This window comes from Castor canadensis, chromosome 16 (assembly GCF_047511655.1).
Source record: "Castor canadensis chromosome 16, mCasCan1.hap1v2, whole genome shotgun sequence".
Taxonomy (NCBI): Eukaryota; Metazoa; Chordata; class Mammalia; order Rodentia; family Castoridae; genus Castor; species Castor canadensis.
The window spans coordinates 73,605,981-73,633,972 of NC_133401.1; the positions used below are offsets into that span (position 1 = coordinate 73,605,981).

The 27,992-nt window shown below is 42.7% G+C and overlaps 1 protein-coding gene across 1 annotated transcript; it reads right to left on the reverse strand.

The window, feature by feature from the left end:
* On the reverse strand, nt 1-27,550 carry Timd4 (T cell immunoglobulin and mucin domain containing 4). The gene is made up of 9 exons (XM_020154532.2): nt 27,408-27,550; nt 21,889-22,230; nt 19,256-19,516; nt 17,790-17,873; nt 17,303-17,383; nt 5,359-5,405; nt 3,415-3,493; nt 2,258-2,297; nt 1-1,217 (listed from the first exon to the last, which is right to left on the reverse strand). Exons 1-9 carry the CDS (start codon nt 27,463-27,465, stop codon nt 1,133-1,135), a joined length of 1,077 nt encoding a protein of 358 aa, XP_020010121.1. The 5' UTR covers nt 27,466-27,550; the 3' UTR covers nt 1-1,132.
* Nucleotides 27,551-27,992: the final 442 nt, after the last annotated feature.

Consider the following 27,992-nt stretch of genomic DNA (forward strand, 5'->3'; position numbering starts at 1 on the left):
TCAACTAATGAGGCTGATTTCATTTTCTTTTGCAAAGGCAGTGTCAAGAGCATAGCAACACAAGAGAGGGTCACGGGGGAACCGCGTGTTTCTTCCATGAAAGACGTTATCACTCTAAACACGGGGGGACGTTCTTGGAGCAGAGTCTTTCAGATCCAGTTTACTTTCCTCAGGAACCCGTCAGAAGCAGCTCTCATTCGGCACTCATCTTTTACATTTATTCATTCGCCAACTATTGGCTTTCATCTGTCTCTCGGTTCCTCATGCTAGTGCTTATTCACGTTTTAAAATAAGCTACTCTTATCAAGGAGCAAATTGCCCTGAATCATATTTAGAGGAATTTACTTGCACTGCCTCATGGTCAAATCCATGGACCTGGCCTGTCACTCACTACATTTGGCACTGATGGGCTGTTTCCAAAATTAAATTTTCCAAGCAAGAGTTAAGATGTGACATGATGGTCCCTTTAAAGACACTCAATTTTGAAAATAAAATAGAAAACTGGGAAGTTTTAGAAGTCAACCAAAATTATGGTGTGACTCACGTCACTCTGCATTGTGGACATTCATACCTCCCCTGAAGTAGGGCACTGAACTTGAAAAGCCGAGCAGAAAAGGAGAGACAGGAACACTGGGAGGACAAAGGCAACTAGGTTAGGAGCTAGGAGCGGGACCAGAAATCATGACCCAGAAGTAAGGCAATTTAGAGACATTTCCTTCTATTATCTGGAGAGCGACCAGGCACGTTCTGTGTCAGCACAAGGAGTTCACCTCAGGACTGTGGGCAGATGCCAGCGGGAGGTGGATTTTGCTTTAAATATTTCTCACTCTCAGAATGACCCTGGCATTGAATGGACTCCCCTGGGTGTGGTAATGAGTTCACCATTACTAGGAATATTCAAGCATCGTGTGAAATGTCACTTAGCAGTGACACTACAGAGGTGATGAGCAGATGGCAGAGAGATCTAATATCCTTTTCATGTATGAAATTAAAACAAGACCAGACTCCTGACATCCATGGGAAAGGTGAGACTTTTCAAAAAAAAAAAAAAAAACAAGAATGAAAACAACCCAGGACTTCTTAGGAGACTTCAAGTGTCATCCCATGTGCATGGGCCTAAGAAAGTCACAAGTTAGAGTGTGAAGAGCCCCTCTTCGTCATCCCTCCCCTGCTGCATATCACTGAGGACGGTTTTGCTTTCTCCTGTGTCGTCCAGCCTGTGAAGACAGAAGGAAGGCCAATAAAGGGAAATGCCAAGATCAGTGCGGAAACCAACAAAACTAAACCCAGTGCTAAATTACACCGCCACAGACCAAAGCCTATTTGAGCTAAAAGGGGCTCAGAATCCACTCAGCTCAAGCTGCCATTTTACAGGTGGCACAAGGGCCTTTGTCTGTTATACTAAGAAGATTCGTTTTCTTAGCAAAGTAAAAAATGATGATCTAAATGTGTTTATTTGCCAAAAGCATCTCAGAGTATGACCTTGGAAGGTCATCAGGCTGGGCCTCAGATTCCCCACTTCTTAATACTTATTCATTGATCAATTTTGAGGTATTGGTGCCATTGATTAGTGAAAGCCAGTTCTTCATCCACAAATTACACCAAATCTTTTCATTTCTTTCCCCAAAAGCTAGAGAACAGGACAAGTATCCAAAATCCAATTCCAGAGATTCTTCAAATACTATTTTTTTTGTCTTTTCTTTCTTTCTTTTTTTTTTTTTTTTGGTGCTGGGATTGAATCCAGAGCTTGTGCACGCTAGGCAAGCACTAAAACCACCAAGCTACATCCCAGCCCTTCAAATGCTATTTTTAAAATTCAAACATTGAAAAATGTTTCCATGGTCAAATTAAATAGAGAAAATCCCAGGAATAATATTCTAAATGTTTGTCTGTTTCCACACCAAGTCTCCTCTCAATGAACTCCAATTTAGCAATGTGTTTTCAAAATGAGCCACCAGGGGTAAAGACATTTCAAGCAGAGCAGCAGCATTTCACCTTCTTTCTTTTGCATGCTATACCTCTACTAATGCCACCCGTCACTGTATTTCCTTTTTGGATACATAAACAGTGTTAACTGAGCCAGAGGCTAGCGCAAACTAAATCCCCACAGCCTTTTCACCTCTATTGCCATGTCTCTCCAACCCTGCGTTTGTTTAATCAGAACACAAGCTCAAGTCATTAAACCAGCAAGTAATGTCTGATCATCTGTAACAGCTTGTAGAATCATTGCCACAACCAGTCATGCAAGATGAATTACCTCTTGTGTTTCTGCAAACAATTGGTTTTCATGACTTTCCCTGAAAAACAAAGGCCACGGTGTGAGCAGAGTTAAGTGTGCTAGAACTCATGAAGTACCGGCGAGGGCCCATTCCTTCCTCCTAAGAGCAGCCCCAGGTCAAAGGTTTGCCACTCCCGGCCTCCAGTCAAGGCCTATTAATCACAAAGTTGTTCTAACATTTGGACAATGGTGTTAAGCTTTTCCATTTTTGAGTCTAATTTTCCAGAATTCAAAGGGCTCATTTGGGCTTTTTATGACCTTTTTGTGAGATAGACCCAGAATTTTCCAAAAAACAGTAACCGTGACTTCATATAAAAGCTAATAGCAGGCTTCCAGAAAGTTCTAAATTTCCTTTTGCAGTATTCACCTGGGACAGGTGTTGAAATACACAAACTTCATTATCCCATCTCGTGGCTAGCTGCCCTGAACCAATAGTTTCTCTCCATTTTAAAATGGTACCAGGTGCCACCCGCCTATACTCTGCATGAAAACCCTAAGTCCTATTTCATGACTCCTTTGTGCAGCGTTTAAAACCTCTTCTGGGAGGAGGCTTTGCTTGAGAATTTGGTAAAAGCTCAAGACCCTGTCCTCTGAAAAACGCAAGCATGGACATACGGACATATTTGTAAGTAATTTCCAGGGACTCACATCTCACTGTGGCTCCTGGATTCAGAAAGCTTGCTTTAAGGGAACACACAAAACAAAGATTAGTCATGGCTTTCTTCCTGGGGAAAATGCTAGCAAAAAGAAGAGGGGGATCCAAGATGTCTGCAACCCTCTGCTAGCAATAACAGCCATGCTTTCCACATAAGGCATGATGGAGAGGGAGCGAGTTGGCATATCAAGAGAATGGCAGCAGAACTGGCCCCCAAGCAAGTTCAATCAACGAAGGCTCTCTTACTCTTGTTATTTTCTTTTCCAAAATGCAAATTCCACCAGGAGGACAATACACAAAGCCATTAGCACCTTGTGGAGATAAGTTTACCTGTTTCCTCTCTGGCTGGGGTAGGGAGTGATGGAACTAAGCTTCTTTGGCAATAGGCGACAAGCGCAGGAATGGGAGCCAGCTCACCCCAGATCCTCCTGGGGTCACCACTGCTTGGAAGGCTCTGTCTTACCCGGTCTCACTCACTTACCTCGCAGGAAAAACGCCAGGAGCAAGGCCAAGAACAACACAAATCCCAAGCAAGAAGCAACGATCAGGTGGACAGTGGTCTGGTGAGACACAGGCAAGGAGATTGGCCACTCACTATGGAATGCCACCATCACTGGATGGCACACTGGGGCACATCCTGTCCAGTCACCAGCTTCACTACATCCTACCACATTTCAACAAATGTGTCTCAAAGTCAAAGTAAAGTCAACTTATAAATGAGATTTTTAAAAAACTTTTTATTTTCTGAAAACCAAAGACATTTTACCCCTCTGCCCCAATTTTCCTAAATCTTAGCATAAGCACTATAAGGGAAAATAAATAAAAAATAAATAAATAAATAATAAATAACTGTTGTGAGTTCAGTTTTCTACTGCCGAATCTCTTTCCTAGTCACTGCCTAAATTGTTTGAGCTCTTCCTAGCCCCGTGTACTTCTGTTCATGGCTGGCTTCAGCTTAGAGAAAGCAAGATTAATGAGAAAATGAGTTCCATTTCAAATTTTCTACCACAGTGGTTCTCAAAGCGTGGTCAGGGAGCCCATGGGATCAAAAGGGTTTCTAGAAGATGTGATTTCCATTTTCACTGTCATTCTTGTGAGATGTCCAGTGGAGTTTCCCAGAGGTTATGGGATGTGTGATGACATCATCCATCACTCCACTCATGTTTGTGTGCGTATGAGATCCCTCTCTTGATCTTAATTGTCAACTTGACTGGATTGAGAAGTACCTAGGAGATTAGGAAAGCGCATCTTGGGGGTGTGTCTATGAGGTGATCCCAGAGAGGATTAACTAAGGGGGTGAAGACCCGCCCTCAGTGTGGGTGGCACCATCCCATAGGCTGGGAGAGTGGATGGAATAAAAGGGGGAAAAGGAGAAAACCTACAGCACAGGCATTGCCTCTCTCTGCTTCCTGTCTGCCATGATGTCAGCTTCTCTCTCTACCATGTCCTAAAACCACGAGCAAAACAAATTCTCCCTCTTTTAAGTTTCTCAGGTATTCGGTCATCATGACCAAAAAAACTAACGCACACACTCCTGTTAGCCAGAAATGAATGGGCTATGCAAGAATATAAAAGAATGCCATTTTCTCACTAATTTTTTTAGTTTGGAAAACGAAACAAAAAACACGTGTGTAATGGGTTTGTTATTCTTGGAATTAAATGAATTAATACATATTTTTAAACTTCACAGTTTTAACTTTTAAGAATATAAAAGAGCCCTGACAACAAAAATATGTGGGAGTACTGGTTTGAGTCAGGCATTGAGGCATCTCAGAGGGGCTGTGTCTGTCCTTCCTTCCTTCCTTCCTTCCTTCCTTCCTTCCTTCCTTCCTTCCTTTCTTCCTTCCTTCCTATGTTTATACCTTTCTCCCTCCATCTCTCCTTCTCTCCCTGCTTCCTTCCCTTCCTTTCCTTCTTCCCTTCCTTCCTTCCTCTTCTTGTCCCATTTGCCAACATACTAGACCCCTGTGGTAGTGGGGACAGTGGCAAGGACAGGACAACAGACTGTCTCTGAGGAGCGTTTTTCCTTCACAGATATCGATACTGCTTCAAGTTTTACTTCAAGCAACTTTAATCATTTTTGTAATAAAAATAAAGGGTTCCCTCAGAAAATAAGAGGAGCACTGGCAGCAGGTGTTGATTCTGCAGTGTGCCAATAACCCTGGGTCACACCGAAAGGAACGATTTTGTATGTTTTCATAGATTTTTTCTTTTTGCTTTTCAAAGCATCTGTACATATTGAAATAATGGTCAATATTTTTTCTGCTGAAGAGTGCAGGCTACAAATTCTTCTACTGTTTCCTAATAGTTGTGATGCACTTTGCCATTTAGCAATATTCTTCTCTTCCCGTCCTTCGATGCAAACCTCTACTGGGGACTTTAAAAATCTAAGTGATATGCACCAGATATTTCATAGATCCTTTACCTGATTTAACACACCACTACTGTGTCCAGCCATTTGCACCTCAGATGCTGAAAAGGAAAAGAGAAAATGGTTATATTTTCTATAGGAAAATAAGAAACCACCTCCTGAAACAGGTGCTTCAAGACCACCAGCTGATGCGTTTAAATTTTGTGTGCATGTGATAATGGAATTTGAACTCAGTGCCTCACGCTTGCGAGGCAGGTGCTCTACCACCCTTAATTGTTTATCAGATAGGTCTTGCTGTGGATGCATAAAATTGTATGGCACCCATGTCAAAAGGAAAGCAGCCATGAAGGCGTAATAGGAGGGGTGAGGAGTGACAGGAGATGAGGCTAGGGTGGACAGGAGCCAGTCATGCAGGTCCTAGGTTTCATTCTGGTAAGTCTCCACTTCACTCATGGGCCATAAGAAACCACAGAAATGTTTAGGTGTGATGAAGTCTAGTTCAGACAATAAAAGAACAGCCCAGATGAGAGTTATCATTTGATTCCACACCTGAAGTTCAGAGCTAGTAGAAATGAAGAGGGAGAGACAGGGTTCAGAAATGCTTAGAAGGGGGCTCAGTGGAATATGATCAATGAACGTGAAGTGAGAAAAAGTCAAAGCCTTCAATAACTCCAATTTCCTCCTAGAAACACCAGGACATTGCTAACTGTTGACTACAACTAGGAACAAAGAGAGAACAAAAGTGTGAGTCTGGGGAGGGGAGGTGAGAGTCCAACTAGAGGCACTGAATTTAAGGTACCGTGGGCCCCACACGAACACCACTTGCCTAGGAAGCAATTATCTATTTGAATCTGAGTCAGATTTAGGAGTTGGCAGTTGGAAACACTGACTTGGGAGGCACCAGTATCCTGGGAGCAGTTGAAACCCTCAGAGTACATAAAAAATCCAAGAGCTACTTATCCAGTTGGAAGCCAGAGCAGGGAAGAATCATCCAGGAAGGATGTCAAATCATATTTACAATGAAACCCTAAAATAGATACACCACATAAAAACCACAGGAAGAGCACCTGAATATAACAAACATCTAGGCTAATAATTACTGAAATTGATCATTAAGTTTTTCTTCCCAGCTTCCTTGACCTTGAGACAAAGAAGGTTTTTGTAAGACTCATAATTGGTACCAGAGAGATGATTAGTTCTTCAGAGAAATTGTTTGAATGCCAAGGAACATAAAAATCCAAGAAGGAAATTCAATGTGTTGTAATATCCTACAAGTAAGTTTTTGTTGTTTTTCTCTCTGTTATTGTCCCCTAGAGTTGGAAAACACAGGTAAGAATTCAAACTCCTACCCCTGTTCTGTCAAAATCCTGTTTAGTATATTCATTTGTGATGGATAAGCCTGAAATTAGAACCGTCAAAAGGAAAGTCAGCCTGGGTCAGTTTTAGCAGAGCTAATCTGTGTTTTAATTTGGATTTGTCTAATAGGAGAGACATTTTGGAAACAAAAACACTGTGTGTGATACCAAACAGCATAGTTTGTTTTTTTTTAATTCTTCTTCGGAAAACACCAAAAGAACAAATGGGAAGCACTCCAAGAGCTCAAGTGCCATGTGCAGAACAGAAACATAAAACATACGTTGACTTTTGATAGTTTTCTTCCTCCTGAAAAGTAGCAAGGGTAGTGACTAGGGAACAGGGACTAGACCAGGAAAGACTATTGGCTTCCATGCTGTCTGTGTTCTGTGCTATTGGATTCCCAAGGTCCTGAGCTCTGATACAAACAAGAACATCGAGCAGAAGACAGGAGACTTCTAGAACTTGCTAGTAAAGCAATTCTACAAGAGGAATGTTGTATTGGGTTGAAGAGTATTTTCCCTTCCCTCAAAATTATATCCACCTAGAACCTTACACCATAAATTTATTTAGAAGTAAGAACCTTTGAACTCCTACTTCTTCCTACATACACAAAAAAATTAGCTCACAGGGAGTCAAAGACATAAATGTAAGCCCTGAAACTATGAACTATTAGAAGAAAGCATAGGGGAATGCCTTGGGACGTTGCAATGGGAAAAGTCTCTTTTCATTTTTTTGTGGCTGTTATTGTTTTGGTTTTCGTTTTGTTTTTAGATATGACTCCCAAGGCACAGGGAACAAAAGCAAAAATTAGTTAATGGAATTACATCAAACTAAATGTTCTGCAAAGTGAAGGGAACGATTACCAGAGTTAACACATGACCTGCACAATGGGAGAAAATATTTGTCAACTATTTATCTGACAAGGGATTAACATCCAGAAAATACAAAGGAACTCTAACAACTTGATAGCAAAAACCAAAAAATAAGCAAATGATCTGAGTTGACATTTCTCAAAACAAGATAGACAAGTGGTGATGAAGTGTATGAAAAATGGCATCACTAATCTTCAGGGAAACACAGATGAAAACCTGAACAAGCTATCGCCTCACTCTGCCCAAATGCCTCCAATCAGAGACCAAAAACCAAAACAAAACCCTGAAGATTCAGAGAAAGGAGACCTCTTGGATTGACTGAGGCCTTTCACTTGCTAGGCATGTGCTGTACCTCTCAAGCCTCGTGCCCCAGTCTGTTTGCTTGAGTTTGCTTTTAGATAGGGTCTCACATCAACTTTGTTCTTGCTGGCCTCAAACTGAGGTTCACTGATCTCTGCCTCCTGAATAGTTACGATTACAGCCATGCATCACCACAACTGGTCCCAAAAAGGGAAATCTTATACACCATCAGTAGGAATGTAAATTAGTATATAGCAATCCCACTACTGGATTCCTAGGAACCAGTATGTCAAAGAGATACCTATATCCTCAAGTTTATTGCAACATTGTTCATAATAGCCAAGATATAGAATCAACCAAAATGTCCATGAATGGATACTGAAAATGTGCATATATATGAATATCATTCAGCCACAAAAGAGAATGAAACCCTGTCACCTGCAGCAGCATGGAGGGAATCGGAGGACATTATATTAATTGAAATAAATCAGGCACAGAAAGACAATCCCTGTATATTCTCAGTCATGTGGGAGCTCTGAAAGTTTAACTAACAGAAGTTGGGAGGGGCTGGGAAAGGTACGGAGGAGGCAAGGAAGAAGAGAAGACGGCTAATGAGTACAGAGATGTGCGTAGACAGGAGAAATAACTTCTAGTGTTCGGAAGCACAATAGCCAGTAATAGGATAACCGCAGTTGACAAAAATTGAACATTTCTAAATAGTTAGTGGAAAGGATTTTGGAAGTTCCCAACACACACCAAAAAAGGACATAATACCATGCTTAGCACAAGCAATGAGCCTGTAAATACTTAGAAGTATGTACAGAAACACATGAATACCACTTGCACCCCAAAGAAAATGAAAAAATACCAAGTACATGTGGCTTTGAGTGGAAATATTACAGTCATTTCAAATGGTTTTCTTCAAATGCAGCAAAATTACAGGACACAGGTCATGCTAAGGGGAGGCTGTGCAAGGGAGGGATAGGGAAAGGGAAGAAAACCAAAAACCTGAGTGAGGTTGATGTGTCACTGTACAAGAATGGATGTAGAAACTTTAAACTGGGTGGGGCTACCACGGGAGAACGAGGAGAACTGGAAGAGGCAAGTCCCCTCGAGCTGGAACCCACATACGCATGGGAAGAACACAAGGAAGCTCCCTGTGTAGCTATCTTTAGCTCAAACTAGCAAAACGTCATCTTTCTCATTTTATCTTTTATGTTTTTTCTTCTACAAAATCAGAAAACAAGAGGGCAGAATAGGTTCTGCCAGTGGAGGAGTGTTGGCCCTGGTGGGAGGGTGAATTTGATGCAAACTATGTGTGCACATGGATGTAAATGCAAAAATGATGCCTGTTCCAGGAGTGGGGCATGGAGGCTGGCAGAGACAAGTGGAGGGGGGAATTCAAGTATGATATATTTGATATATTATAAGAACCTTTGTAAATGCTACAAGGTACTTCCACCCAGCACAATAAGAAAATTTCTAAAAATTTTAAAAATCAGATAATGATTATTTAAAAAATGGTTTTCTATATTAGTACTTTTGTACAATTTCTAAATTTCTCATATGTGAAACTTTTAAGTGTAAAAGGTTCTTTATATCACGTATTAATCACTGGTAACTCTCCAAGATATTTGAGTCACGAGCAAATTTTTAGGGTGTGTTTTTCTGAAGCTATGCCATAATGACCTTCTCACTGATACCTTGAAGATAGCTGTCAGAAACCCAGAAAGGTACAACCAAAAAAAGGATGGGGTGTGCTGTTGGAAAAGGGAAGCCCCTTGGTCTATAACTATTGACATAGAAAGATGGATAGACAGGTAAATATATTAGATAGATAGATGATAGATAGATTAGATAGGTAGATAGAAAGCAGAGAGTTGACAGACAGGCAGATAAGATACATAGATGTTGTTCTTATAGATAAAAATCTCAATGAGTGCCTCTTTGTATTAGCCAATGTCAAGTGGACAATGTACAGGTATTACCATTGGAAGCATGGAGGAATATACAGGAGACCTCTCTGTACTATTTCTGTGAGTGTAAAATTATTTCAAAATAAAGATTTTTTTAAAAAAAGTTTAAGTAAGAGCTATTTATTTTTCAGTCTAATGCATACATGGTATGTTGTAACTTTGCAGCAAGATTTGATGAATCAAATTGTTAATGAAATTTGATTTGAAAGTCAGTTTAAAAGAATATAGAGAGGATATGCAAAAAAAAAACAAAGAAATTTTCTTTGTAAAAAAATAATTACACATACATGTGACTATTGTTAGAAAAAAGAACTGAAAGGATCCAGCCCAAACTGTTAAAGTAATTATCAGGAGATAATTACCATGGGGGTAAACTTTCATATTATGGTGTTTTAAATCATTCTTTTATAAGAGCATGACTTTTTTATCTGTTTGTTTTGCAGTATCTAGAATTGAACTCAGAGCCTCACTGAGCCACACTCCAGTCCTTTTTGCCTTTAGTTTTGTTGTTAGATAAGGTCTCTCACTTTTACCTGTGGCCAGCCTCAGACTGAGTTCCTTCCTACCTACCTCTGCCTCCCAAATAGGCAGGATTACAGGCATGCACCACCACACCCAGTACCACAAGGGCATATATTTATTCTGTAATCTGAAAAGCAAATAAAGTTTAAATGACAAAACTCCGGCATTAAAAATACCACCTTGCTCTTGGAGTGGCTCAAGTGATAGAGTGCTTGCCTAGCAAGCATAAGTCCCCGACATCAAATCCTACTACCACCAAAAACACCACCATTACCTTCTAAGGATTTAAAACCTAGGGAGAGTGGCAGTGTTCAGTACACGCTCTGGAGAAGCAACCCATTGCCCCTTGTACAAAACCATCCTGTGTCTACATCCTATAGGTCAATGGTTTGCAAAGTAAGGCCTGAGGGCCAACCCCAGTTCACTGCCTGTTTTTGTGCAGCCTGTGTCCTAAGAGTTTATACATTTTTTAAAGATTAGGGAAAAAAAATCAAAAGAAGAATGATTGTAACACATGGCAACTATACAAAATGCAAATTTGTGTCCATAAATGAAGTTCTCTTAAGGAACAGCTGGCACCCATTTGCCTAGAGCTGTTTTTGTTTCACAGTGACAGAGTTGAGCAGTGACCACACAGGTGAATCATGTGGCCAAGAGGCATAAACTCTGGCCCTTTTCAGAGAAAAGTTTGCCAAGTCCTGGTTTAGTTAGTCTACTGGTGCTAAACAACCCCTTAGAGTCAGGCAATTATATTACAGTAAGCCCATTTTATTTGTGGATTTTCTACATGTGGTTTTGACCAAGCATGGTCAAAAATAATAAATTTTTAAAATTTTTTAAAAATTCAAAGACAAGAATTTCAATTTCTGCACACATTACACAGGCCAGTGGATAGGGGAAGCTGTCAGCTATCATCAGTTGTGTTTAAATTATTGTGAGAGCCAGGTGCCAGTGGCTCACGCCTGTAATCCTAGCTACTGGAAGGCTGAGATCAGGAGGATCGCAATTGAAGGCCAGCCCAGGCAAAGAGTTGGAAAGACCCCAATCTCCAAAGAACCAGAGTAAAATGGACTGGAGGCATTGTTCAAGTGGTAGGGTGCCTGCTTTGCAAGCATGAAGCCCTGGGTTCAAACCTCAGTCTCACCCCCTAAAAAAAAAAATTGTTGTGGGGTCTGCTGAGTGTTCCCCTGTCCTTTATTTTGTGAAAATACAGTATGCCTCCCCAAAAGCAAAGGGTGCCAAAAAAGCAAGGAAAAAGTGAATGTGCTTAATTTATACAATAAAGTGAAAAAATCTAGATTTGTTGGAAGACAGCCTGTCTTTAGCAGGAGTTGGAAGGTGCTATGGGAAAACTGAATCAAGCCTCAGAAGTCTAGCCTGGACCTCTGTGCATCCTGAGCGTACATGGTTTTCCCACAATGGCCATCCCCTTGAACCATAAACCTGTGCATACCAAGGGTCTGCTGTGTACCTGAGCCCAATTTTAATCTTAAGCACCTTCATTCCGATCAGACTCCAGTGTGATGACAGACTTCCCTTCAACGTGATACCTACTGTCTCACTCACCTAAACCTATGGTGTAATTGTGAACTGACGTTAAATTTCATATTCTTTTAGGAATGTACTTTAAACATCATCTTGGTCCCTCTCCCATTAATAAAGGTTGCTTTAAAGTTCCTAGAGATTCCCTCTCAGAATCAGTCACCATGTGCCTGGCCACAGTAGTGAGCACTTGATATAAATAATCAGATTTAATGCTTACAAAATTTACTTTGCACCTATGTAAACTAAGGATGAAAAAAAGTTAAACTGCTTGTCCAAGGTAACAGAGACAAAAGAAATTTGAACCCAATTCTGAACAAACTCTGATTATAATGGCTCGGAGAGAAAAGAAGAAAAGCATATTAAAATCCTATTTGAAAACAAAACTCTGTAATGAGAGGGCTTCTAGCCAGAAATCAAACAGAAGCAACAGCAGTTTTATCTGATAACTCCTACTATAGATGTTGACTCATCACTGAATTCACAGACACAAGGACTCACCTGTTTTTACCTCCAAGACAAAATTAGTTCTGAAATAAGTCAATTCAATAAAGCGATCTTAGCACAATTCTAGAATCTTAAAAGTGACACCAGCAAGCCTTCAGAGTTCTTTTGCTTCATTGTTAGCCTCTGGCTTATGCTGCCCCCTCTGGGTCACTTGTGGTATGGTCTTTAAAAATCCAAAAAAAAGGCAAAAGGATTCAAAAATCGCAACCTGAATATTTTCAAATTGGGTTGAAAATATTTCTCCTTTTTCCAAGAGAGAAATTAATCCCATAAAGAATGGCTTATTTGCTCAAGGTTTCATACGAGGCAGTAATGAAGCAAGTGACTAGAACCTGTCTTTGCTGCCCTCTGTCCAGAATTCCTATTTGCTGCCCTTGCCTGGCAAGGTTAGCACAGATCTGGAATTTCAAACTCCTTTCGAAAGTGGATACACACATTTACTGAATTCATATACTTTTTAAATTCCAGAGACCTCTACATGTTTTTAATACATGGAATGAGCAAAAAAAGAACAGTATGCACTTAAATGTGTCTTCACGACACAGTACACGAGTCAAGTGTTTCCTTAGTTCCAAGGACAAACTTGGGTGGGACCTGTTTTTTAATGTTGGAAGAGAACCAAGAGCAAATTGGTTCATAAAGGAGGAATGGCGAGATGCCACCTCGTGTCACACCGATGAGGTGGACAAAGATAAACAGCAACTCTAAACACTATTAGTCAAGGGTCAGAACTTGACAATCTCCCCTGCTCCTGGGACACCCATTAGCACAATCTGATCATCGGGTGTTACATCCCAGACTTATCAGCAGCTGTCACGAGCCGAGGGGCCAGGTGAAGCAAAGACCTCAGTTGTCATCCTTCCTTACTGGACACCTCTCTAAGGACAGTGTCTAGCATCGTCTCTGCCCACATCACGTGTGTGATCAATACATCCTGACAGGGGGCAGGAGAGAGAGTTCAAGCTAAGAAGCCTCAGAATTATTGATAGGCACCATAATAACTGGTTCTTGTGCAGTACACACTGAAATTATTGATAGGCACCATAATAACTGGTTCTTGTGCAGTACACACTGACTACGAGTACTTTCTATGTTTGATATCATTTAATCCTCAGAAAATGTTCTGTAGTACGCACCATCATTGTCATTTTCCTTCAGCAGGAAAACTGGCAGCCTGGACAAATCGGGCAGCTTGCTTAGGTCACCCAGTTAGGAGGGGACTGAACAAAACTCAGAGCCACGATTATCTATCTGCAGAGCCAAGCCTTATCTTTGGGGCTCCATGGATTTTGAAAAACATGGCAAGAGCTCACACACACTTGCTCTGAAAAGACCAGTGCTGAGAACAGAGTACAACAGGAAGTAAATCTGTTTAGAATGGAACCCCAGTCACCTGCCAGGTCATTGAGGGAAAAGAGATCCTCATAGCTGTTGTCATTGATAATGGTGTTTATGAGCCCAACAAAGCACTCGAAGTGCACAAAACAAATGCTTCAAACTTTGAAATGATTCTATGAGTGAAGTGAACTTGGGCAGAACTATCGAAAGGAAGAAGCTAGGGCTCTGAGTGGTTCCCTGTCTTGCCCAAGGCTGCAGAGCCAACAGTGATTGCTTATGAATGATAGAGCAGTAACACCTGACTTCAAATTCTCCTTTCCCCTCCCAATCACCTGCTCGGTGCCACAGGTTTCCATACTCCCCAGGTGCGGGGGTAGGCACTTGCCAATGGGCATTTGTGCCCTTATTCATGGGCTTGTTCCCAGTAGAAGAACAGAGTTCTCATCCCAAAGTGTGCCCAGTTATTCTACCCCCTCTGAACTCAGAGCCCTGTGCAAGGGCATGGGGGCCCCTCACGGATCGGTGTCCAAGGGATGCTTGTGTCTGTACACTGGTCACCTAACTCAGCTACTCAGGTCTATTTCAATGTCTCAAACTTAACTTTTTTTCACTCTGTGTTTGTTTTACCAAGGACATCGCTCTTAAAGCTTGAGAACTGTCTTTGATCTTATTTGCTTGACCTTTCTGAAAGGGGAGTTGTTAGATGCTAGTATTACATGAATTCAATTCCAACTTCATTAATTTAAAAAACCCCATTGGTATGGGCGATTGAATACAAGGCTATTATGAAAAGAATCATGAAAATTCACATTTGGTCCTTTTTCTTGATTCCCTGACAGTCAACTGTGGAAACCTGGGAACAGCAAGATAGAGTTAATCAGCTAATGCTGAATGAAAGATGCTGACTTTGAAACCAACTGCATTCAAGGTCTTTCTCCCTAACAGTGGCATTTGTGAGTAAAACCAAGCCTGCTTCATGACTCAGTTTTCTTCTGTTCCTTCTGCTGAACTTGTACCAAGAATGGCAATTCTTTTCCTTTCTTTTCTTTTTTAGCGGTACTGGGAATCGAACTCACAGCCCCTGCACTTGCTGGGCAAACAAGCATTCTACCACTTGATCCACAATTGCTTTGCTTGCAGTTTTTCAGATAGGGTCTTGTGCTTTTGCCTGGGCCCAGCCTTTATCTCCCTAGTAGCTGGAATTATAGGCAAGCATCATCATGCCCTGTAAGAACAGCAATTCTTCATACCCTTAGCTTCTCTATACCCTTGGTCAGCTAAGGACACAGAAAAGCGTCAAGTTCACGTAAAACTCAATTTTATCTTTAACAAAAGAATCCAGGCTGGGGGGAAGATCTCAGCTTTGGGAGGCAGAAGAGAGTGCTACCAAGGCCCTGGCACCCACTCTCTTTGAACTTCCTTCATGCCTCTAAGCCTCAGTTGCCTTCTTTGTAAAATAATGTCCTTCCCCAGCAATTCCTATCTGCTTTCTTGGGACCAGGGTGGGGCTGGCCTCAAAAGACCCTCCTGGGGAAGTTTGTTAAACAATCATTTCTTGGCCATACCCTCCTCCCTCCCCCAACACATACCAAAGTTTCTAATTTAGCAATACTTGAGTACAGTAGAGTAATCTACGCTTTTACTAAGCTCTCTGTGGGATGCTGAGGCAATAAAAGTGACCCTGTGATATAATCAGAGGAGACTTCATCTCAGGCCACTTAATTATTTAAGAAATGGTGTAATCACATAGCTCTAGTCGCCCTGACTTAAGAGTCCATAAACAATAAACTTTGGTGTTTTAGGAAAAAATTGGTAGCACATTCCTGTTGCTAAGCAAGAGATGAAGTGAATCCTGATAGCGGTGTAAGAGTTTCTAGTCCTCTAATGGACACCTGAGAAGAAGAAACCTACGCACTGTCTAGTCAGAGTTGGTTGTCTGAGTTTGTTGTTTGTACCTATCCATTTGGAACCTTGCATATTTTTTGGAGAATCTAACGAAAGTGTTAGACTCCCTCCACCGAAAAATGTATATACACACATACGCACACAATTATGCAACTCATTTCAGAAGTTCATGCTCTCCTAAGAGTTCACCCACAATCTCCATTAAGGAGCTCATAGACATAGTTTAAAACTCCCCTGCACAGGGATGTCACCCACTGCCCAGTTGTGTGAGCTTAGGCAAGTCACTCCCTAGCTCTGAGCACCATTCTAGAGCAGCCATAGAGAGGAGGAGAGGAATTGTCACTCTGAGTCATGCTAAGGAATAATGCTAACCAGCCCTCTATTGCAGAAGCTTGCCATCTGAAAACTACATGAAGAAATGGGGAGGAAATTGAGGACATCTAGGGGAAGAAACCCCACAGCCTCTCTCAAGGGCAACTTTGTAATAGCTATTAAATTTAACAGTGTACACTTTTTCAACCTAGCATTTCTACTTTGCCAACCTACCTAGAGAATGTCTTGCCTACATGCTTAAGGAAGCCTGCCCATTCAAGGATGTCCACAGCACCACTGCTCGTTGTTACGAGGAACCCTGGAGCAACATCTATGCCACTCAATAGGGAATGGATGCTATGAGTACTCAACAGTCTGGAATATTCTACGCAGTTTAGCACAACACTGCAGATATCCAGATGGACCAGAAAAAAGTGGCCCAATATATAATGTTAAAAAAATAAAACCAAGTGCTCTACCACTTGAGCCACACCACCAGCTCTTTTTGCTCAGGTTATGTTGGAAGATAGGATCTTGCTTTTTGCCCAAGCTGGTTGGACCACAAGCCTCCTCTTTTACATCTCTTGCTGTCACTGGGAGGCCGAGCACATACCACCACACCCAGCTTTCTTCAGTTGAGATGAAGTCTCACAAAGTTTTTCACTCAGGCTGGCTTAGAACTGTGATTCTTCTGTTCTCATTTCCCCATGTAGCTGGGATGACAGGTGTGTGCCATCGGGCCTGGCTATTGGTTGAGATAGGGTCTTGCAAACTTTTTGCCCAGGCTGGCCTTGAACCAGTATCCCTCTCATCTCAGCCTCCCGAGTAGCTAGGATTGCAGGGTGTGAGCCACTGGTACCTGGCATATCACGGCTTTTAAAAAAAAATGTATACATAAATCAAAAAGCAGATATTTCTATATCTATACACATCCATAAAGGAACATGAACAAGATCTAGAATGATTGTCTTTTACTAGTAACAGAGATTGACTCAGGAGAGAAGGCTGGGATTAAGGATAGAAAGTTAAAGAGAATTTTGTTTCCAGTTGCTTTTATGTACCCAGAACAAAAGTGCATTAGTGTGTCATTTGCATGATTTAAAATAAATAAACAATAGTTCAACAAAAATGAATAAGTGATTTTTCTACAACTATTCTAGGCGTTAAGTGAGAAGCTGCCCAGAAGAGGGATTTCAGAAACTAGCAGAGGAGGACGGAAGCCAGCGCTGGTGCTCACAGCTTGTTTCACTTCCATCCAGCTCACGGAAGGATGTGTGATAAGGCCACAATGGAACCAAAATAGCTGAATCCCAAGACATCGTTCCCACAGTCAAATGCAAACCACTGGCCGGGACATAGCTCCCTTACCTCGAGGCTGAGAAGTCACTGTCTTATTCACTTTCCACATCACCCCTGGGGACGTAAATGGGAGAATCCAAACTTTGGACGCTTTAGAAAAACAAAAGACAAAGACAAAAAAACTCCCACTGAGTTTCTAGCCAACAGAGTAATGGTGAATACATCGGAGATGTACCATGCCCTACCACAGAGAATTACAGGAGTCAAGAGGGGTGCTCTCCTTTCTCCCTCTTCCTTTCTCCATCTTCCCTCCTCCCTCCTCCCTTCACTATCTTCTCTCTTCCCTCCTCCCTCCTTTCTCCCCCTTTCTCTCTCCTCTCTCCTCTGGGGAGAGCCACAGGAACAAACCAAGCGCAAATGCTGCCGGATGCTAGTTGGTCCCCAGTGGACTTCAGGGCACAAAGGACACGGGGTCATCCCTGGATCACTTTTACTTAGCCTTTGCTTCTCTCTAAGCCTAGGGTGAGGATAGATAAGCACACAAGTGTCCACACACCTTTGGATGAGAGCAAAGCAGTGTCTGTAGAAGTTTCATCAGTGCTTCTCTGAAAGTCAGTGGACAGAAAAAAAGTTTCTGATTCTGGAAGAAAAAAAATGATAAAAGGCAACTAAAAATAATGTTGACAGTATTTGTGGTGGGTGGTGGAATTCAGGGCTATTTTTATTGTCTTTGTGTTCGTGTATTTCCAATTTTCCTCAAGGGTTAAAGGTAATTTTTAGAATCAAGGAAAAGAAACTATGGATTATTTTAAAGCCCAAAGGAATTTAAAAATACATACAAAATTGATTAATTTGAGTTTGCAGATTTTAGTTACTATTCAGAGTAGTGTAGAATTAGTCAATTCAATATTTGTAAAGCTATTTGAATTATCTAGGCTTTATTGAGGCAGCTGAAAAGCCTGGGAAAACCTTCATATTCTTACCTCAGAATCAGAGGTTGAAGCATGATGGGGGCCTTAACAAGCTTCCTCTCACCCCCGCACCCAATCTCCTGACCCTGAGAGGTACAACAGGCAGGGTCAAGAAATATTCAGAAGGAAAAAAAATGGAGAAAAGGGAGAAACAAGGATACAGCAAGTTGGCCACCAAGGCCTTTCCTGAATGAATTTCAAATACCCAGGCAGAGGCCTCACTCCTGAGAAGACACAACTGAGTCAGACCCTGAATAACCTCTCCTAATTCTTCAATCAACAACTTCTGCGAGACTCCTGGAAGTCAGGTGGAGAACCCAAAATGCTGAGTTTTCAAAAAACACAAAGGGAAACAGAGAGCCAAAAAATAAATAAATAAATAAATAAGAAAAAAGCCCCCATAAAACCATAAATTTAAACAGTTCAGTGAAACCACGTCCTCATTTTCTTCCCCTCTCCCTCTCCCCATCTCTCCCTGACCCACATCAGAGTTATGGACTGCATTGTTTCCTCCCAAAATTCATATGTTGTAGTGCTACTCTCAGCCCCTCAAAGGAGGGTTTTTTGTTTATCTGTTTGCTTCTTTCCTTGAGGTGCTGGGGATCAAACCTAGGGCCTTGCATTTGCTAGGAAAGAATTCAATCACTGTGCTACAAACCAGCACCCCCATCAGCACCTCCAAGCATAACATATGACATACAGCCATTAAAGAGTTAATTAAGGTAAAATAAGGTAATGAAATGGACCCTAATTCAATATAACTGGTATCTTTGTCAGATATTAGGACACAGTAACAACAGACAGAGGGAAGACCAAGTGAAGACACAGAGAACACACCCATCTATGACAAGGAGAAAGGACTCAGAAGAAACAAACCCTGCCGGCACCTTAACCTTGGACTTTGGGCTCCAGAACCATGAGAAAATAAATTTCTATTGTTTGAGCCACACACACACACACACACACACACACACACCCAGGAGCAGGTCTCACTGGGCTGTCCCATTCAGCGGAAGAACCCTGTCCTAAGGAAAGGATGACCAGTTCTCACCTGCAGGGAGGTCGGACCCTTCTGTGGTGGTCTCAGTGGTGAGAAGACCTGTGGTTGCCTGTGGAGGGGCACTCGGTGCTGTCAAGGGGTACACGGTTCCCACTGTTGTGCGGACAGAGGTGGCCCCTGTCTGAAGCGGTGTTCCTGTTGTGAGGTCAGGTGTAGTCGTGACAGTTGTTGGGAGGACCTCTGTGGTTGTCGCCACATGACGGCTGGTGGTTGTGCAAGAGGTTGTTGTTGTTTTGACTGTGGTTGTTGGGGCTACAAAAACCAATGGAAGATGTGGGTGGCACCAAGAGGAGATGGAGGAGAAGGAACAGAAACAAATCTGGGATCTGTCCCTTCTCTCTCCATTTCTGCCACCTTCACCTGTGCGTTTGCCTGGACCACTAGAATGACCTTGCTGTCTTTCCAATCCCATGCCTCCAGTCCCCTCTTGTCACTTTTCTAGGCTGCTGCCTTTCTTCACTTCTTTGAGTGCATCACTGACCTTTTAGCCACAGGAACTTCAGAACTTGCCATCCCGTTCTCACTCCTGTGCACCATCCTATCCACTAAAATGATTCCTGCTCAATCCTCAACAATCTGCTAAAAGGTCACTTCTGTAAAAAAGGACATCACATACTGCAATGACAGTCTTCTGTTATGTCTCTTACTCTTTATCTTCTCCACATTTATGACATTTTATAACCATGCATTTATTTATTATTGTTTAATGTCTGCTTCTCCCTCTAGACTGTAAGCAGCATGAGGAAATGCTGGCATTGATTTTATTCTCTGCTATGAATCCAATACCTGTCACAGTGTCTGGCTTGTAGTAGGTGCTCTGAAAATATTACACAAATGAACAAATGCATCAAAGCAAGTCCAAAACCAGGCATGATAGCACACCTCAGCAGTCTCAGCCTCTTGGGAGCCCATGTCAGAAGGATCACAAGGTTAAGGCCAACTTGGGCTACATAGCAAGTTCCAGTCCAGCCTGTGCAGCCTAGGGAGACCTTGTCTCTAAGAAACAAGTGAGCCCAAGGTATGAGACTTTGGGTAAGAATCCATACTCTCTCCTTCAGGTATTAAAGAATGGTGTATGCCAGCATCACTCCACAAGTATCTACTTTTGTGTGTTCATTAGCCAGAGTTCACTCTATGCTTCTCACCCTCTCCAGAATATGCCAAATTCCCACAGACTTAAGTGAAGCCAAAGACACCATTTGTTCCAAGTGAACTTGGAAGTGATTCTGTAAACTACTGAGGCCAAAACAAGTGTTTTATAAAAAAAAATAGCTAGTGATACCAGGCAAGGAAAGACAAGATTTAGGTTGGATGGAATCATTTAACTTCAATAAACTTCACTTATAATATGTCTGATCTCACAAAGTTACTTTAGAGAAAAAATACGCTAATATGTATGAAAGTTCTCTAATTAAAAGCATCCACGAGCAGTCACTCTCCAATTTTAGAATGCATTAGTCATCTGAGAAGCCAAGGAACATAGATATCCAGACCCTGCCTCCCAAGGCACCCATCTGTTAGAATCAGAGCCCAAGGATTCTCCAGGTGATGATGTGTGTGCAAAACACAGCTTACAATGAAGCACCACTTCAGACGAGCACTAAAAGTGACTACTGTTCACAGAATTCAGCCACTGGCTCCCTATGACTCATTCTGCACAGCTCAAGCCTTTCAGAGTCCCACCACATTCTAAATTTTATCAAAAGCACCTGATAGTGACAGAAAGCAAGAACCTGAAATTTACAGAAAGCATGACACCAAATGCCATGCCTTTTTCCCTCTGCCAGAAGTCACAGACCATTGGTTTAGAGGCTGAAGTTGCACCATGGTACATTTTATTTAGTTCATATAGTAATTTTGTTAAAAATTTGAAATCAGGTAACATGAAAAAAATCAATATAGTTCACATAAAAATTGGGAGATCTGGGCTCAGGCATGGTGGTTCACATCTATAATCCCAGCTACACAGAAGGCAGACGTAGAAGGATCACGGTTCGAGGTCAGCCTAGGCAAATAGTTTGTGAGACCCCCATCTCCAGGATAACCAGAGCAAACAGACTGGGGGTGTGGCTCAGGCAGTATAGCACCTGCTTTGTAAGTGCAAAGTCCTGAGTTCAAACCCCAGTCCTATCAAAAAATAAAAGAAAAACTTGAGACCCTGTCTGAAAAGAAAAGTAAAAAGCAAAAAAAGGTTAGAGGAGTGTCCTGGCAGTAGAAGCACCTACCTAGCAAACAAAAGGCCCTAAGTTCAAATCCCAATATTCTTTTGGAAAAAATTTCCAAAAACCTACAAATTGGGAGATCTAAAAACACTGGGTCCAAAGCCCTCCAAGGTGACAGCCAGCCTCCTAGATCAGTAACAGCTGCCCTCTTCTGAGTGACTTTGCAATGTTCTGGTCCATTCCCTCCCCATGTACCCCTCACTCATTTGGGTGGCTGTCTTGGCCCCCACAGACACATGGGTTTGTCACCTGCTCCCTGTCATGGCTCATCATTTCAGATATAATCATCCCACTGACTGCTTCAGCAAGTACAGTCTTGTCACCATCACCTCCCAGGGAATCTGTCATCCACGAGTCACCAGCCTGCTCCTTCCCCAGAGCCGAGCCCTTCCCTGTGCTCACCTCTCCTCAGCACCAGACGAATGCTCTTCTTCACATCGTTGAACCAGCCAGGCACTTCTATTCGGCAGCAATACACGCCCCTGTCACCGTCATTGGTGTTTGAGATGGTCAAGGAGACATCACCTCGCTGGATATTGCCTTGAAGTCCATATTTTGCCGACTTCCCTGAGGTCACTGCCATGCCATCCGTGTGGAGCAGCACCTGCTTGCACCTGGAGTTGGGACACGGGCCTTTGCCCCAGCACATGCTATTGCTGCTTGGAGACCAGGATGAGTAGACACAAGGCAAAGTCACCGACTGACCCAAAAACCCCATCACCACAACCTCCGATGCAGCTGGTGCTTCAAGGAAAGGAGAAAACAAAGTCATGTAGGTGAGAATCTCTCAGGTGTGCCCCAGGATTTTGTGCAAATAGTTGCTCCCAGGAAGAGGCAGAGAGTTATAGTCTGTACGTTTCTTTAGCACAGCACTGCCCATCTCCTAACTCCAGATGCTTTCACACCCCCAGTGGAGATCACTGGACCCCCCAAGTCTCTGAACTCATCTCTGCTGAAGACCTTTTGCTGATTTCAACACTCTACGTTTTGAGAACCATCCCATAAACCAATAAAGCTGGGAAAGTGGCTCCATGCCTATAATCTCAGTAACTCAGGAAGCAGAGATCAGGAGGGCCATAGCTCGAAGTCAGCCCAGGAAAAAAGTTAGTAAGAACTCATTTCAACAAATAAGCTAAGCATGGTGGTATGTGCCTGTGCTCCCAGCTTCATGGGAGACTGTAGGTAGGATCTCAGTCCAAGGCCTGCCCTAGGCAAAAAACACAAGACCCTACCTGAAAAATAAAAGAAAAAAAGGAAGTGGGTTGGAGACTTGGCTCAAGTAGTAGAGCGCCTGCCTAGCAAGTGCAAGGTCCTGAGTTCAAACTCTAGTACCACATAATCAATAAATAAACCAATAAATTCTCAATGAAAAGTCCTGAATCTGTGATCTGATCCAACTATTTCATATAAACCCATCCGAAACAACATTCTACCCAAAGTATCTCAATAAGTAGCTATGGCATGCTACTGACTTGAATGTTTCAAATGGGTCTCCCAACCCAGAGGGCACTAGGACAGGAACATGAGGGCTGAGCTGAACCCCATTCGCCTCTCCTCTCCGTGCTAGAAAAGGAAATTGCTTGCTCTGGACCATAGAGGACACACAGTTAGGAGGAGTTCATGGATTCTTTACTTATTTATTTTTAATAGACAATAATAATTGGGTTATGATGTGATATTTTGATTTATGTATGCATTCTAGAAAGGTTTGATTGAGCTAATTAATAACCACTCCACCAGCTCTTTTTTGTGTTGGGTATTTTCAAGATAGAGTCTTGCGAGCTATTTGCCTGGGCTGGCTTTGAACCGAGATCCTCCTGATCTCTGCCTTCTGAGTAGCTAGGATTAAAGGCATGAGCCACTGGTTCCAATCACAAAAATGCATATTTCAATGTCCAAATCTGAGTCAGAATCTCAGAGGCCAGGGCCAAGGATAGGAACCTCAATCATCTCCTGGTTCTTCTGAGACAGCCAGCCATCCCCCCAGTGTGTGACAACCACTAGACAAGCTCGTCTAAGAGCCCTTCCATTTCTGTGAAACATTGTCACTACTGCAAGCGTCAGGCCCATTGGGTCGATTGAGCACGAGCAATTGTTCTAAACCTCACTCCCTGTCGAATGCTACTGGAGTGACAGGCCACCAGGCTTCCCCTTGGCTATCTGAGTCCCTGCTTGGTGTTTTCTCCAAGGTACCCTCTGGTGAGACTGTCCATTCACTAACTTTGAAGACCTGATCGGCTAATCTGAGTAAGGCTTGGTTTCCCCTGACTGGGCTGTTAGGAACATCCACGTATTCCTCCCTAAGAGAAGAGGAGCAGGAACCCTGGGAGTCCCCTACATGGACAGCAAAGCATGCGCTTCGTGAATCCCACGCAGCTGGCTCTTGTAACGAAGGTCACTCCAAAGTGGGTCCAACCAACAACCTTCCCTGAATACAGTCTCTTTCCTTTGCCACAGTGGCAATGCTTTGCAGATTACAAATACTGCGGGAAGTCCATTTTGTACCCCGTGGAACCAGGAGAGAAATAGATAAGCAATAAGAGCATCTCTGTCAGCTGTGGTGACACGGAGCCTGTGCACCTAGAAATAATAGCTACTAAGCCATTTGCTTCTTCCTATGAGGAGTGGGTAAGCCAATTAAAAATATAGACAAAATAACTTCTACTGGAGATTTAGCAGTGTATTTTCTTGAGTACTGAGGTATTCGAAGAGACATCCTACTACAAAATAAAAAAAGATTCAACAGAAAAACGAGCAAAGGGCACACTAGCAATTCATGCACAGCCAATGTCTCACCTGTTAGAGTGGCAAAAGTTTAGAACACTGGTAAAATCAAGAATTGGCCAGGGTGTGAGTAAACCAGACGCTGGTGGAAGGACCTAGGGAATGACTCAGTCTTCTGGAACACACAGGAGAAATGGGGTATGAACTGGTACAGCTACACAATGGGCCAATGTGGCAGTTTCTATTAAATTCAGCATGCACGTGACCGACCTGTGCCTCCACAATTTCACATTTGTTATCTACCCTAGAAAAATGCATGTGCACAAGGACACCTATTTGCAAATATTTATTATTGCAGCTTCTGTGTATGTGTGAATGAAATGAACAGTGTGCATATATACACACGGGAATGGCCAAACTGGGGATTCTTGGGTTGCATGGGATTCTATGTAAATTAATGGTATTAACTAGAACTATCTGAATTAACATGAAAACTCCACGCTACTATCATATATGAAAAGCACTAGTTTCAAAACAAGAAATAAAATATAAGCTCTTTTTTGTTAAATGAGAGCAAATGCGTAGAAAAGTGTCTAGTGTGCTAAGTATGATGGCTCATGCCTGTAATCCCAACTATGTGAGAGGCAGAGATGCAAGGTTCAAGACCAGGCAGGAAGTTAGCAAGATCCTATCTCAAAAACAAATGGGGCATGATAGCACACACGTGTAATCCCAGCTACTCAGGAGGCAGAGGTAGGAGGATCATAGCCCAAGCAACAAATGCAAGAGCCTATTTGAAAAATAAAGTTTAGTGAGCTATGCCTAAGGAAGTTTATTGAGCCCGGAATTCAAAGCCCAGTTCTGCAAAAATAAGTAAATAAAAAGTGTGTGGTTGGACAGATAGTGAAGTCACAGCATCATTACCCTTGTGATGAGGGAAGAGGACCGGAGCCGGGCGTGACAATTGAAGGAATTTTAGCTTTATGACGTTCTTATATTTTCACTAAAAGAGTTTCAATATTACTCATCTGATTAAAAATTAATATTTAAAAGAAGGAAGTGGGCAGCTTGGTGTGGCAGAAAAATACCCATTAGGGTGACACTGTGAACCTCACCCTGCCACTTAGTGCTTTTGTGCTCTTGGAGGAAAGCCACGATCTTCATCATAAGTCAGGGAGGACAGTGCTCCCTCAGAAACAGTCCTGAGGTTCATTGGACAAAAGGTGTCAAATGCCAGCATAATGCCTTCTCCGGGTGGTGACCCTAAGAAAAACCCTTCTCCAGTTTCCTCAATCCAGATCTCAGGGAGCCCAACTGCGGAGTGAGGGCTATCCCAGGGTACAAACCATCCTTTTTGGGCCCTTGGGGATTCTGAGGGCTCACTCTCCTCTAAGTTAGTCATTTTACTAAAGGCACTTTAAAAACAAAAACAAACACACAACAAAAAACCAACAAAAGCCTGGCATGATGATGCAGCCTTGTAACCCCAGCCTTCAGGAGGCTGAGGCAGGAAGATTGTGAGTTCCAGGTCAGTCTGGGCTATGCATGATCGTGTTTCAAAAAACGAAAACAGAGAAACAACAACAACAAAAACCCCAGCCAGTCAAACAAACAAACAAGCAAAAAGAAGAGTTGACCGGATGCAGCCTCCTTCAAAGAAAGTTGGAGAATCCCATTCAATCAGTGTCCTGCCATGAATGGGATAAGTGGGGTATTTCAACACAGGACTCTCCAAACTTCAGGGTAACAAAAAGATCTGTAAAAACATTGATTAAAAGCCACACTGTAGTTTTCTTACACTAAAAAATAATAATAACAATGGGTGCTCACACCAAAACCCAAAAGGAAAGTATGGAAAGTTAGAGACTACTTTCAATCTGCAGATTATTTCTTGAGTGTCTAGTGTGTCCCCACTATGGCCCCAGGTGCCAGGAAACAAGCAACAAAGGAGACTTGAGCCACCTCCATGAAGCCTGCAGAGGGTGTGGAGAGAGAGGCAGGGGACTGAGCTGCTACTATAGAGTGACAAGTGCTACAGCAGGAAGCAGAGAGAGGACAGGTACTCAGCAGAAGCACCTGAGCAAGTCTGGAGGCTGGACAGGGTGGATAGGAAACACCTGATGTTATGGAGACCTGAGTTCAGCACGTACTGTGTCCTCTACAAAAGAATGAACAGAGGGCTGGGCACGGGGGCTCACACTTGTAATCCTGGCTACTCAGAAGGCAGAGATCAGGAGGATCGTGGTTCAAAGCCAGACAGGGCAAATAGTTCATGAGACCCTATCTTGAAAACACCTAACATAAAAAAAGGGTTGGTGGAGTGGCTCAAGGTGTAGGCCTGAGTTCAAACCGAAGCACCACAGAAAATAAAAAAGAATGAACAGAGGAAAGGAAGAGGCAGAAACAGTAGCATGACATGGGCTTGAGAGGAGGAGCGAATAGGTTTGTTCTCCTCGGGCTGTGGATGCTTTTTCCCACAGTACGATTGAAAAATTCATGTGTGAATAACCACGCACTTTTAAAATGGCAAGGGCCAGTACACAGAATCTAGTCCTAGAATCCCAGGTAGTCAGGGGTCCAATTCGGGTCCCTCACCTCACACATGGCAGAGCCAGAGCAATGGCTGTCCATCCCCACTGTCACTGTGAGTGACCAGAAGGGACTGCAGCTCGTTACAGCACTTGACCTACACCCCAGGATGCAAAGGTCTTCCCTGGCCAGAACTGCAAATAACGTACAAAAAAGAAATGTCATCTTAGCCAGGCATAGTGGCCCATGTCTGCAATCCCAGACAGGAGGATTATGAATTCAAAGCCAGCCTGGGCTACATAGCAAGACCGTGTCTAAACCAACAAATAAGCAATGCCTCACCCTGAAGTTCCATCCCCAGAAAAATAAAATAAAACAAAAAGCAAGCAAACACTCCTGAAAATAAAGAAAACAATAAGAATTAAACAAATTGTCCTGGCTCTGAAATACCTTATCCCCATTTTTCTGACACATCATGTCTATGTCTTTTCTTAAAGTGTCATTTCTGATATAAGCACAAATTACCCCACCTAAAGCCCTAAATCAGTCTGTGGATGAACCCTGAGTAACAAGGCAAGGGAGAGACCATCCAGAAAATAAAGCCTGGAGGGGGAGGGGAGAGTGTGACAATATAGGAACTGCCACCTGGAAGGCTCCAGAACACTTACTCAGATAAAGCCAGCTGAGTTCCATCACCAGGCAGAGAATGAGAGACCCTGTGGACATTTTGACAGGAGTCTGTCTGTCTGTGTGTCTGTCCAAAACCCATGTCTTATACCACACTTACTGCTGACTGGGTAGGACATTTTAGTTTCAGTTCTCATTTTTGTCTCCTAATCTTCCTTTTCCCCCATTCTGAGTGGCCTCCCTCGATTTGGGATGTATGATAAAATGTGCTTAGCACTTTTCTCCTGGTGACCAATCTGTGAGTGTGTGGACAAATGTGTGGAGTGACAGCAGGTGTCCACTTGCCTCCTTGTCCATGTATCCAGGAGGATTTCCCGTGTGTGCGTGAGTATCCATCTGTGCTTACGTGTATGTGTGTTTGTAACCTTGCATGAGCCACAGTCATCCTGACTGCTGTGTATTTTGTGATAAAATGCAATGAAGCTCTGCCAGGGCAATTGTTTCCTTTGGCAGCCAAAGGAAAGGTACTGGGATTTGGCTCCACTCCCATTCTGGTTTCTTCCTTACCCTGACCCCTGACCCCTGACCCCCTTGCTATCATAATGGAGAAAGAAAATCAAGGGTGC

Coding starts and splice junctions, on each gene's coding strand:
- Timd4 (XM_020154532.2), bottom strand. CDS start 27,465: ATGTCCACAGGGTCTCTCATTCTCTGCCTGGTGATGGAACTCAGCTGG. Junction 17,874..19,255: donor AGGGTCCGACCTCCCTGCAG/GTGAGAACTGGT, acceptor TTTTTCTTCCAG/AATCAGAAACTTTTTTTCTG. Junction 1,218..2,257: donor TGTTTGCAGAAACACAAGAG/GTAATTCATCTT, acceptor CTGTCTTCACAG/GCTGGACGACACAGGAGAAA.